The sequence below is a fragment of the Diachasma alloeum genome, unplaced genomic scaffold (genome assembly GCF_001412515.2).
Source record: "Diachasma alloeum isolate Michigan unplaced genomic scaffold, Dall2.0 Dall_scaffold_00176, whole genome shotgun sequence".
Lineage (NCBI taxonomy): Eukaryota > Metazoa > Arthropoda > Insecta > Hymenoptera > Braconidae > Diachasma > Diachasma alloeum.
The window spans coordinates 2,265,847-2,280,196 of NW_021680342.1; the positions used below are offsets into that span (position 1 = coordinate 2,265,847).

The 14,350-nt window shown below is 38.9% G+C and overlaps 2 protein-coding genes across 2 annotated transcripts in view; both read left to right on the forward strand.

Annotated features, from left to right (window-relative positions):
- Positions 1-2,759: 2,759 nt before the first annotated feature.
- On the forward strand, positions 2,760-9,831 carry LOC107043517 (extensin-like). Its single transcript, XM_015265085.1, has 3 exons — positions 2,760-2,774; positions 8,313-8,714; positions 9,565-9,831. Exons 1-3 carry the CDS (start codon positions 2,760-2,762, stop codon positions 9,829-9,831), a joined length of 684 nt encoding a protein of 227 aa, XP_015120571.1.
- Positions 9,832-12,631: 2,800 nt separating this feature from the next.
- The window catches only part of LOC107041677 (glycine-rich cell wall structural protein 1.8-like), a 10,169-nt gene continuing 8,450 nt past the window's right edge, over positions 12,632-14,350 (forward strand). Inside the window, exon 1 of the mRNA XM_015262709.1 lies at positions 12,632-12,677. Coding sequence (XP_015118195.1) covers positions 12,632-12,677 — 46 coding nt within the window. The remainder of the gene's footprint in view (positions 12,678-14,350) is intronic.

A 14,350-nucleotide genomic window follows, 5' to 3' on the forward strand; every position in this document is an offset into this window, starting at 1 on the left:
CACATCACCCCTACATTTCCCTCCACTTACATTTTTCAAAAAGTTGCAATTTTAATTCAAAGCAGCGGCAATTATTTTCCTGGCAAGCAAAAAAAAACTCTCAGGAACTATTCCCTTCGCTTCAATTTTTATAAACCGTAAAACGCCCGATGCTTCAGTATCAAAGGTCAAAGCCAGGTTTTAATTGATAAATGAATGAAATTACTCTGCGTTCCACTCCACTTGAATAAAATTTGAATCAAGACCACCCAGTTATTCATTCACTCGCACAAACTTGAAATCCTCTCGTTTCACTTTTCAAAAAGTTAGACCATTCAATCAAAGCATCAGCAAACATTTCCCCTGCAAGCAGAGACAAACCATCAGCTATTCCCTTCATAGAAATTTCCAGGAGACGTAAAAGCCTTAATGCTCCAGGATCGCAAGACAAAGTGAGGTTTTCATTGATAATCTGATGGAATTACACTGCAGTTCATTCTGCACTGATAGAAGGATTTAGTTGCTGTTAATGAGGCTTGTCAACTATTCTCACGATTCATTAATAGTTAACGAGCAGTGGGAATAGTTAATGATAGTTACGCCATTCAACAGAACCCGTGCATTTTCTTTTAGCCCCATTTTCCGAAAAGTCGCAATTTCCACTCAAAGCAACAAACATTTCTCGTCCAAACAAAAAATGAATCTCAGAAACTATTCCCTTCGCACCAGTTCCCCCCATCATAAAAGTTCTGATGCACGAGGATGAAAAGTCAAAGCGAGGTTTTAATTGACTGAAATTATTCTGCGTTCCGTTGCACTTGAAAAAAAACTGACGACGAAAAAAATTCTCACTTCACTCGCACGTGAATGTCAATTTACAACCCGATTGATGCGGCAGTTTGTCAATATTTACCCGATATTTAAATTTTAACCTATTTCGTCTCGCCCGATATTACATCGCACCTTCCAATATAAGCCAGTGAGTCCATTCAAACCCCGGCAAAACCAGACTTTCATTGTTCCACCTCTCATTAAATGGAAAATGAGATTTTCATGAACCAAACTCATATCCAAATGAAAATTCATTTGAAAAGTTGTATAAACCACGTGGAGAGAAAAGTTGGAGAAAAGTTATTCAGAAAATCTCGGTAAATTTTGCGGGACGAAGGTAATCGGAACGGCGTGAAATGTGATTTCATAAAAAAAAAATTTGCGGAGGATATCTGACGATTCGTTAGGTAAAAAAATCATCTCCACAAAACTTCCCGCACCGGTAGGGCATTTTTTTGGCTTCGATATAAAGGAAATAGGGACAGACGAAAGCGTAATTTTAACCCCGTTTGGTAAACAAAATTATTTTCCGTCACAAACAAATTCCTGCACATGTGTAAATAATTACGCAATATTGAGCAATTATTAACGTTCACGGGATAATTTTTGATGGCATAAATGGTAAATTTTACAGTTTTGGTACAAATTACCCTCACTGTCAAAAGCTTTCGGGAATTGCTAACAAGTAACGTATCCACTGAAATATCAAGCAATTTTGTCATTGAAAATTCATAATTTCGCGGAAAAACCCGCGGGAACTGTCAATTTTAATTTAATTATTCCAGGAAAATTGATGAAAAATCAGGAAAATTCAGGCTTAAAAATTGGGAATGTTCAGAAAAAATTGAAATTCCATTGATTTGTTCCTCATTAAATCGAATTCAAAATCTTTTCCGGAAAAGTCAATCAAATTTTTTTAACACTGCTCACGTTTAGTAAATTTTCCCGAGACAACGAATAAAAATTTACAATTCGTCTCGCACTTTTTGCTCCGATATAGAGTGAAAAGCCGTAGAAATGGATTGCGCTCCACAATTACTGAACTTCTTTGGCACTTTTTCTCCAACTTTTTGCTCCGTGCTGTGTATTTTTTTTCTGGCCCTAGACGAAAGTGAAATTTTACAGAAAAGATGCTACAGCTTGAGTAATTATTCACATTCACTGGCGTATTCTTCAATGCAACTCCGAGTAAATATTACAGTTTCAGGACAACTTACCCTCCCATCTAGGAACTTTCCGGGAGCCAGCGAAGAAAACTTCACTCTTCGTCTCGCATTTTTCCCAACTTTTATTTCCCCATCGAAGCGAGATTCAAAAATTTGCCCGTTCATTGCACGAAAGTCGGACGGAATCGACTATAAAAAACCGTATCAAGAGTGTAATGCAACACTGCCCTCTCCCCGGACATGTATAGAAAACGTCCTCCAGCAGGTTCGGCCTCAGTGACGACAACGACAAGGCAATAGGGAGTAGTCGCCCCTCTATCGCCTTTTGAGAGGCCTGTGCGGTTGGGTTGGGGGTCCTCACCTCTTCGTCTTTGTAGCTTCTTTACCTCCTTCTCCAGTTCTTGGTGACTTGCCTCCTGACTCCTCGAAGGTTCATCTTATTAGGCTCAACGCTATATAAACGGAACTTGCTGGCATTGGCGAACAGTTACCGTACCGTGTCTTCAAGTAGTAGCATACTAACCGTTACGGTATTAACCAACGGCTTGCACATGCATATTCATTCAAAACAGTTTCAACTTATTCAGTTGTATGCACGTCCTTTGCTCGTCCTTACAACATTGTCACAAGACACTGTTCGCGTTTAGTTGGTAAACTTGTGAGTGAAAATCGAAGGGAAGGTAAACCAAACGGGCAAAGACTGAGCCCCCCCCCCCCAAACAATTCATTGGAGCCTTTTCACAGAAAGACGGAAGGCACCGAAAATCCTAAAGGGATAGCACAATGTTTCGTATACAGGTACGTTCAATCATCCGCATCAATTGTCCCGCAGAATGTGTCCTGTGACTCGGCTATCTGTCCCTGAGTGCTCGAATTCACTGAATCACCCGATTGTTTGAAATACCGTGTATTCGACAACAAGCGCTGATATTACACCTTCCTAACATTCTTCTCTCTACCGTGACTAACCGGAGCATTCGCCACTGATAGAAACAAGTGTACCTCCACACATAGGGGAGGTTGGGGTAAAACGGACACTTCTGACTTTTCTTTAAAAGTTAATGAGGGGTTGAAATGTTGATAAAATTGAATAATTTTCTTTTCAATGCAAAGAACAATTCTTTCCCTTTGTGATGAGCCTAAACTGAGCTAATTGATCAATTTGTTTCTGAGTTATGAATATTTAAAAAAAAGTCTAAAGTGTCCGTTTTACCCCACCCGCCCCTATCAACAAATCCATCGATAAATAGCAAATCATTATCACTTTCTGCTCTTCAAAAAGAAGCGAACACTCTTTCATTTCTTCTCTTTCACTGTCGATCAGAAATGATGGGAGAAAGAAAACAATAAATAGAGCGATGGGGGGTGAGAATGTGTGAGAGCAAAGGCGTTGAAAATTGAAAGAACGGAGGGGTGAATTCTTTACATCTGAGTCGAGATCAAAAGGTTCAGGGGATCGTTATATTCAAAGAACGCGTTCTATTCCATCGGTGGATACCTTTACGAACGGGAACGAGCGAGTGGGGGGGGGGGGGGGGGAATGAGGAGGAGAGGAAAGGGGGNGTGAATGAGGAGGAGAGGAAAGGGGGTAACGGCTGTAGTCACACAGAGGGGAGGTGAGGTGTGAGTGCAGATTCTCTAGGTGCACTGTGTGAGACCTCAATAGGTCACATCTAAGTGGGGCTGAAGAATTCGAGTCAACTATCCGATGAAAGGTGATGCAATGCCTATATCTCTCTCTCTGTCTCGCTTCCTTTCTCCGTCAAGTTGAAAATACTCTGGATCTCCCATACTCTGGCATTGCCACTTATTTCCTTGTGTTCATCAACTTCACATTTAGAATTCAATAACAGTGGTAGATTGACAATTGGAGATACGATAGCTCTGGGGGGAGAAAATTAAATAGTCGAGTGTTGTAGTTGTAAAGGGAGTGAGTAAAGATGTACTAGAGTGAAGTTAATTAATCGATGGGAGAGACTATGAATTATGAGGAGTATTATACATGCAGTTGATAACCTTTGATGGGTGTAGATACTTGTTACCTTGTCATATTATCACTCAACGAGTTTTCATACAACTTGGTGAATATTAACGTCACACAACGCTCGATATAATTAGGATAATTGAGATTTCAAAATCCAAGATGCCTTGGAGAGCTGCAATATCAGTTGTAAATTATAATACTTGACACGATTAGTATCTGTTATTACGATATTAGTTTATCTTTCCTTTTCGTTCTTTGCTGCCGCACTACGGTGTAATGAAAAGGCCTATAACTTTTTTTTCCCCTCCTGTCTCATTTCTCCTACGGTTTTTTTCCTGACAGGCGGCGGGGGTGGGCACAGTCATGCTAGCAGTCGGTAATAAAATGATAATATTTATAGAAGCAGAGAAGAGTTATTTCAGCGGCAAACGACACGCCGAGTAAATTACTTGGGGTACTCCGGCTATCGAGTGGCTCTTGCTTACACTGAGGAGGAATCCACAATGGTCTGACACAATGCGCTCTTACAAGCAATGACGGAAATGGAAAAAGTTGGCCAATGAAGTTATTCATCCAATTAATTATCGAAATTACTCGGTAGTATTGGATCGAGGGGAATTCTCTGGCCATTGTGGAATCCTCTTCATTTTAGCGCCGATTATGGAGGCGATGTTCTGGGGGGGAGCAGTTTGTTGTAGATTAATCTTCAATTTCAGCAATCGAGTGGTTTATTAGACTTTTAGTCATTCTTAACATCATTCCAGTGAATATTGTGATGTTTGGAGCAAAAATTTCACAAAATACTGTAATTATCCTCTGAAATATTGTAATTTCTTCTAGAGTTACTGTTTGTTTAATAGCGTTCTGGGGAAAATAGCTGGATGATTGATATGCTACACGATTGCTCAAATTTGGGGGTGATTTTCAATAGACTTTTTTCTCTGTTTGTGATAATTCATAATCAAAACTGTACAACGAGAGGTATCACGCATTTAAATTGAATACAATGCTTCCTTCAAAATTCGTCTGTTCATTCAACGAAATTAAAATTTAATACGCTTCATTCATTCTAGATAAATTCTTTAGTGAAGTCGCATGAAGGATTTACTTGATCTAAATGAAGGATGCTTAAATGTTAATAACAACGTTTGGTTCGCTGTCTGAACAAAGATTTCAATTTTAAGGATATCGTAGTATCTTTTACAGTTTGTTACAGACGACACTATAGATTTAACCATTTTCAATTATCAAATTTGTCAATTAAATTGGGCGAGAAAATTAAAAAAAAAATCATGAATATTCAGCGTCATTTCAGTTGTTTATAAATAAATAATTGGAATTGTTTAAACTTTCGGAAACCCAATTTTTTTAAGCATAAAATCGATTGTTTATAAATTATTTATAGAACATGCTCGTAATTTTCAAAAATTGCAATTTTGAAATTATTTCATCGATCTTCCTCCAAAAGTAAACTTTCTAATTTCTTCAGATATTTTAAATTTTTTCTAACGGTTCAATATCGAGATTAAAATTCAGACCTACAAAATTTAGATAATAAAATCATTGTAAAATATAGGAAACTTAGGGTCAAATGCGGCTCAAATAAAAGCTCTGTCTGTGGTTGGATCAAGAAAACATTTGTTCATAACCAAAGAACTGTTCATCTTCCACCTATTTTTCTAAATCCATTAATTTTACACAAAATAAGTTCATTTCATTCAAACAAACCATTACTGTGGATCCGGAGACAACCGATTTTCATTATTTTCTGCAAGTTTACTTCGTCAATCAGCATCCGGGGTGAAGTCTGCAGATGGTACCATGATCTCATCTCAAGACAGCCGACTATCAAAAACCATCCCCCCGCAGTTGAATTATTGCGATGTGTCAATTACGGCACCCTCTAGGTTTTCTGCTGCAAGCGAACTAACCGATGGAAAAAATCGCTTTACGACATCCATTAGTCATAGGTAAGGTAAAGATGGACGTGCCTATTGTAGCGAGCCAGTTTTACGAGACAAATAATTCATCGGCCACTCACAGATAAACGTTCTATCCGCCGAATGAATAAGCCATCAGATAGTCAAATGAAAATATACGCGTGTCAACCATAAACTGCATACCCGCTCCGTACGAACGGGTATATACACAGGGGAAAAAATATTGCTGAAAAAAAGCGGAAAATATCAACTGTCAGAAGGTTTGATGAAAGTACGTTGTGAAAAGGGAGTAAGGTACAGGAGAAAAAATGCAAATAAAAAGTGAAACGTAAAAAAAAAATCGAGGCTGATGTTACGCAGTGACCGTGCCATTACCCGGTTCATTCGTTCAACCGACTGTAAAGTATTCCAGTGTATATCCCAGAAATATAAAAAAAATGATAACAACGGGGAAAATGGAAAAAATAAAATTAACAGATAGTTTCACAATTTCATCGTTGAAACCAATTGGTCGGCCCAGAATCTTGTTTGATGGCGCGTGTAAAAGAGCCCTTCAAGCCCTCGACCCAATTACAAACAACAACGTTGTCATTTACACGCGCCACGTATTCTTTCATGTTCATAGTGAGTACCTTTTCCTAACGAGCCATTCCCACTTCGAACGTAAAGACACTCTCTCGGTCACGAGTAGGAAACAGGGGGAAAAACATATGGATAGTAATAAAACTCATTTAACATGACATCTGGCTGCGTATCTCTTTCCCTGATGCATTACCTTTTTGTATTTCGTAATAAATATGTGGTAGACATGCTGTGTCTTGATCCCATCAAATATAAATTAGGTATTTCGACGAACAGTTGATGAGATAAATGTGAATTCTTCTCGTACTAATCGATTTTCATTCGAAATAAGCGATTCCCTAGACATGATTATTCAATCTCTCCTAATGAATCTTTCATGTCTCTGGGGGGTGCATAATATATCTTGTGCACTCAGAGCAGTTCTATAAATCAACTGCATAGAATTCTAATTGAGTTTTTCTCATCGCACTTCCTCTGGATTTTCCGAAATTAGCAATAGCTTTTCTATTTACACCATTTTGGAGGATAAAAAAAGTATATGCATTGAATATAATTTATTCAACGTCCATTAAATATACGGCGCAACGATGAGTTCAAAAATAATGAACCCAGAGAGCTGAGGCAGCGGAATTAAATGGAACTCTTTATTGGAAATTTTTTTATTCATTCACCAAACATTTCTACTGAAAATTAATAACATACACTGGCAAATATTGTTGATTGCAATTTCCGGTTCACTTTTTGTGAATTTTTACCTAGTGACTGTCTGAAAGGTTTGAACCTGAATTTTCTGGCTGCTGTAACTGAAATGTTACAATTTTAATTGAAACTGTATTCATTGTCTGAAACTGTAAATTCCAATTCAGCTGTTCTGTGTAAATATTCTTGAATTTTCAATTAATTGAAAATTCAACAGAGTTGGAAAAATTCTGGTCTTTCTGCGTCTCTTGAAAAGTGCACTGAAATGTCAATTTTGTTTGCACACTGAGAAAAAAAAATGCTTATGCCAAGGAACCATTTTCTTGGGATAATTATTATTCCATTTTCCATTTTCACCGTATACCTCTCGGTTTTTACGGTTTCTTATTCCTTCATCCCGTTTTTTATTCCGCATATTTGTTTTTCCCAAATGTTCTTTTCAGTTTTTCTAAACAATGTTGCTTCCCGCGCGGTCACCCATCTATCTAGTGACCACGCTCAGCGCTGCTCAGCTTCCCAAAGCTAAGCCTGCCCACCACCGGGCACCGGGGCACCGGGCGCCGGGGTGCGCTAACCCCGTAGGGCAGGGATAATTTATTATTTTAAGAGCGTATTTTTCCAGGCTAGTCATTTCCATGTGGTCAAAGTCCACCTCCAAATATTACAATCATGTTGGATAATGGAATAATAATACATTAACAATGTTCAACATTTAGACTTATTCCAAATTATTTTACGTAAGAAAATCTCAAAGTTGAAAAAATTAAAAAATAATGAAGTGTCTTCATTCAATCTTACATGTAACATAATGATCTCACAATTCACCATAACTGTAATATTTCGAGATGGTTAAAAAAAGGAAGTTGCAGAAAAAATACCACAGGAACTACGTGTCAACCCGTAAAAATAACATTTCGCCCCATAAAATTTCCCGAACTCAATAGAAAGAACGCATTCTTCCCTTCAAATTATTCCGAAATACTTCCAAATAAATTCCCGAACGAGCATTTCGCATCACTTACATTTTGCCCCGTAATTTTTCCTGCCATCACAATCCTACTATTATCCTGATTAAAAACAAAATACGAAGCTTCAATTGCATTAAGAATTCATGATAATTATCCCCCCCAGTTGTATCTCCTCTGCGTGACGGTGGGCAGTGTCCTCAGTGATTTACCACCGGGAACTCGTCGCAACACTTATTTACCACCCGATCCAACGAAGGGTTACGACTACAACACCCCATCAGTTCCATTTTCACCGCGACCAACGCCATCATTTCCCCCATCAAGAGGTACATTTCCCACCGGTCCATCAAGACCACCGCCGACCTTCCCAACGGGTCCAGCCCGGCCAACGCCACCAACCAGTAGACCAGGCTATCCAAGCCCCGGTACACGTCCAACACCGGTTTTTCCAACGCCATCCCAACGACCCACGGGATATCCAGGGCCCGGCATTCGACCAACACCAGGTTTTCCGGATTATACCGGCCAACCGTCCGGCAATAATGGAAACACTGTGCCACCTGGAGTAAGTAAATTTCCTACGCAAATGATCTTTACACAACACTCAAATGTGGTGTACTGCTACCCTTGTTTCCATAGTGAGATAAATTTAGTATACTTTGAGGCCAGACAGGCAATCCTGTACATACACATACACATAACAGTATGTATGCAACTTCTGTGCAACTAAACACGTAGGTAACTTTGCTCGCTGTCTTCGTGGAGAATAGAAAATCCCGGGGTTATGTGCCTAGAGTCGTGTGATGGTATTACTATGGCCAAGGTGGGAGTTAATTTCATTTGACAATCTCGAGTGGCAGACTGCGCCAGTCGTTTTGCGCTTTAATACCATGATACCAAGATAATACTCGCTCTCACTGTTGAAGCCCAACGCCATTTCTACATTGTACATGAGTGCCTCTCGTGTGCGTACAATAACAGCTACTGGGTGCGACGCGACATCCAGAGTTGAGTTCCGGTGTGCTGAAGTAATAAGAGGAAAATTATAATTTTTTTTTTTCGTCTTTTTTATTTATTTTTTTCTCTCCATATCTCACATGACGCAGAAATGCGAATGAAACTATGCCAACTGGATGAGGAGGAGGGGGGGAAAAAAGTATTAAAAGAGAATATACAATGGCTATTTCCCAGGCGTTGAATTGTTAGCCGCCCACACAACGATTGTTTTTTACAGTCACACGGGCGTCAGAAATGTTTTTTTATATAAATATTTTTCTTTCCATTCATTTCTCTATTGCATATAATTACATGAATAATTGCGGGAATAATAATGTGATTTTACGGCTGGCGCAAGGTGAATTGTCATTAGCATGAAAATATTTATTTAAAATTTTCACCGTTTTTATTGTTGATAGCATGATCATCATCATGAGCCTGGCATGCCATTTGATTTCAATTACGCTGTGAAAGAGGATGCCTTTGGTAACGACTATTCGCATAATGCGATTAGCGATGGGGATGTGACGAGAGGAGAATACCGGGTTCAACTTCCGGACGGACGCACGCAAATTGTTCGTTATACGGCAGATTGGAAGCATGGATTTAGCGCCCAGGTTACTTACGAGGGTACCCCACGTCTGGATCTTCAACGACCATCGGGCAACTTCAATAGGGGCTATTAAACTCCATCGTACCAATTCAATTGTCCCCATCCCAATCCTTTTCTCCCCTGTTTTAAGGCGGTGTGAATTTTTCTCCCTCCTATTTTCAATCATTTTGTTTTTATTCACGTATTATAATTCGACCAATCAATTTTCATAAAAGCATCCGGGTGTATTTAAGATTGAACTCGTGAAAAGAAATATCGACGGGTGCCAAACTATAGAAGAATGGAAAAATTTATTGAGCGAACTGCATGAACTCCTGAAACTCGACCTCATTACTAATTCATGGAGGAGTTACACAGCGAAACGACCGAATAAGTGTGGATAAAATTGGGGTTAGCATCGTGGCTGATTTATGAAATGTCGAGGATTTCGTGTCAACTCATCCAAACAATATATATTCGAAATGCTTTAAATGCCAATTGTAATCGGTAATTGCTCGGGACAACGTGACGTGAAATCTAATGCAATAGTAGCTGTAACACGATGATTTCAAACTTCAATTTGTAAGAGCGTAATGAAGAGGGAAAAAAAAATGTTATAAATTGTGTCGCTGAAACAAATTTGTTGTGATTAATCCGAGTCACGATCCTCATATTTGTCTTATTCTTCATCGACTTTTTTCTCTAATTTTATTCTGCGAGAGGTTAAAATTATGAGATCATGATTACACGTTGTGCGATTTTATGAGAAATATTGTGGGAACGATTTATATCGCCCTTTTTCGCTCTTCAAAATAAATTGACGTCGATATTACGATGACCTATAAAATCACGTCTGAACGCATACTTCAATTTGTTAACGTCCTGAGAATCATATCTTTAGCACATTTTAATAATAATGAAAGAAAATTTCCTCTTTTACCGCCCATCAGCTGCACACTCCCGACGAAGAGTTGGCCAACCTCAAGATCGACCTTTGGGTGAACAACAAAACAACAAGTAGGCAACAGTTATCGCATTCTGTGCCTGCAAAACGATTCAATCCCTCCCTTCATCGGAAACAATGAGCTACCTTGAGCAGTATTGGCCGTGTGTTGTCGCAACTGTGGCGAGGGCGCGCGCGGTAAGGACGTTAACTCGTGAATAAAAGACAAAACCTCAGAGTGACGGAGGAATCATTGTGCAGAAAGAGACGATAAAGTGAACAGAGAAAGAACGATAGGCCAAAGTGTTTGGCCGACACGTGAACTAATCTACCTGGGTTACTTCACTTTCACTGCTCCGTGGGAAGATCGAATCCTCGTTCATTACAGAGGTTTTCATTCCACTATTCCGTTCTCATCAATCTTACGATACATACGTGCATTTTGAATTTATACGCCACACCCCATCCCCATCCCTCTCCACATCCCCTTCATCCCTACTCCCATTTCCATTCAACAAAAGAGACGCCTATATACATGTACACATAAATTTTTATTTTTAGGTTATTTAATTGTTTCTACTCGAGCATGCCTTAATGGAATTTAATGGACAATAAAACACAGTTTTATAGCAATTTTATTTAAATTAAAAACATGATATAAAACGAAATTCACGTGCAATCATTTACACATCAGTGTATTTTTTTAAAATGAATTTACTGAATCGATAATTTTACGACGTTTCATTACTTTCAGCCTATGTATTCCTGGATATCATGCATTTGAAGTCATTCAATTTCCATGTTTCCGTCTTTCTGATCTCTCTCCCTTTTGAATTCAATGCCGACAAAGACAGGTAGGAGGAGAGAAGGTAAAATTTCCGTTACTCTGCTAAGCCGATGAAACGATATAGACGAGTATTCATGTTCACCCGACAGCGCACGTTTGATAGCAGCGAAAAGAACAAGCCCGGGTCTTTTATACATTCTCCTTTCTTCATTCTCCCCCCCCCCCTCCGCGTTGCTGTTGTGCTCTCTCTCTCTCTCTCTCTCTCTCTCCTCTTCTATTTTCCCTCCATTCTCTCCATCAGCCACCCACCACGGACAACTCGCAACCTCGGCATTCTCTCTATTGCTACCACCAATTTGTAATCTGAAAGAACGATTGAATTGAATCGCTCTGCGCGTTGAGAATAGACGGAAGCGACAATTGTATCAGTGCGAAGCGCCCGAACACCTCGGCGAAGATATAATGCAGGAGTAGAAAAAAAATCCTACGATAAAAACCTCACTCGTCTATACCTCGAAACTAAAAACTATTGGTAAACAATGAAAATCAATTTTTACTTGAGCACAGAGACAGGCGAAACTCGAACCTCTCCCTTCCATTATTTCCAAATACCGACAGAAAAGTTGCACCGAGGGAAACCGAAGAGGCTGCACTACTGCTGTGGATAGGATAAAACGTCTTCACGTGCACTAAACACAAAACTTGCTCGTCTCTTTGTCATCTCTCACCCATCACCTCCCCCCATCCTCTCAAGTTTCTGTTCTTGTCTCTTTGCATTTTCCAGAGTCTCGTATTTCTCGCTCAGTTCTACGCCCAACAATTTTCCACTCTTGAATTTTTTTCCTCGTCGTTCTCTTTCAAAGCGAAAAGCAATGTTAAAAGAAAAAAAAATGTCATGGAAACAATGTGGAAATACTTGAATAAAACGTTGTACGGGTAAACCACGGGTGAGCAATAATTTTCGTTCGATCGTAGCTCGTGAAACAATTTGTCAATTAGGCATTGGGTTGAACCCCAATACATTGGGGGAGGAAATTGGAAATGGAGGGCTTGCCTATGGCAATTCAATTGCCCAGTGGAGACTGTCAACACTTTTATTTAATTTCCGAAGATACGTAATCAAAAAACATCAAACACCATTTTTCGGTGGTAATTCGTTTAAACATGTGTAACGAGTTTCGTTCGGGGAGCGTCAAAGGCGTTCTTCCACGTAAGTTGATCTTGTTTCATGGCAGGGATGAAAATTGAATAGCTGGGAAGCTTTCGCGTTTGGGCAATCTATTCAATGTCTATCTAAATACCCCGTATAACGAGGAGGGGGAAAATAATATGTGTACACAGAGAGACAAGGTGGATAGAAATTACGTAGAAAATCGGGGGAAATTTTACTGTTCGGAAGGTAATCGTGGAGCGAAATGTAATTCAATGAAAAAATACCGGTATGTTACACCGGTAGGATATTTTACCATTGGTTCGGTAAAAAAAAACACGTCCATGGATGCAACAATTATCCTCCTGTAGAGTAAAATTTCCCACACCTGTAGGGTATTTTTTTTCTTATACCCATCTGAATGTCATGGGAACGAATGGAAGCGAAATTTTACAGAACGCGGTGGGTAAAAAAACATTCTCCGTTACGGAAAGATTATACGCAATATTGAACAATTGTTTACGTTCACTGGAACAATTTCTGTAATTTTTCTCTAACCTTCTTCTCCGTATTGAAAGATAACGCATTTTCGAATAAAAGTATTTATTGGAAATTTCTCTAATTATTTCAAAGATTTATTCCTTGGAAATTTTATCAAGCGATAGTTTCGGAATTTTCAAGGCATTTCGTGATGTAAAATTCATAATTTGACGAAAAAATCATTTGAAACTGTAAATTTCAGGCAGGTTTAGGTAAATAAATTCTTGAACTTCAAATTCAATGAAAATTCAGTACAATTTGGTGCTAAATATTCATGCTTTGATTGAAAATTGAAGGAATGATTCTTCGCCTTCTTGCAGTTTAAACATCTGGAATTCCATTGAATTTGAAATTTCACGATGGTGTCCTCTTTAAATCGAATTCAATGTCGTTTCCTTGGCAATGATTACTAAGCCGTCCATAGAATTTCAATTTTTTTCTAACAGTGTATATTTGTTTCAGGGCAAATATTTCAACTCCACGAAATAAATAATTCATTTATTCCAAATGAAGTACTATTACATGTCAATTCATTAATTTCAACCCTAACTAATGGAGCCATTCAAATAAATTCCTTTATCTGACGCAAATAACATTTATTTACCTCAAACATCTGTGGGTTTAGCTTCATCAATTATTGGAAAGTTTCCACGTTCCTGAGATAAATGAAAAACCCGTCGCAATTCTGTCATTCAACAGTAACATCTCTCATAAACTAAAAATTGACTGAAAACGATCTCCCAAATGGACCAACAACTTCGTGACTCTCCTCTTTTAATAATAACCCTACTGAGACTCGGCAATTACCACTAAAACTCCGGAATGTCGACTCTCCAAATTAGAGTGATTCTCACAAAAAGCCAAGTTGCGCCCGTAAAAGCTGAAGGAAATAAAAGTAATTAGAAAAAAAATTGGGGAAAAAGAGTGCATTGTACTGATGTAATTGGGAGTCACTGTTAAAGCGCAGGTAACATTGCATAACGAGCTTTATGCAAGTTACGTGGGATATAACGAGGTGAAGTAGCGTGAATCTACCCCAGGAACTCGTGCTACATTTTCACCCAACCTGCAGTTGTTATTTGCGTTATACCTATGCACAGTGCAGTGTATGCACCGTAAAAACATCGTATTTTGGATATTTTCTCGATACGACAAGTTTCCCAGACTCGCAGGGAATGCGCCGGTGGGGGGGG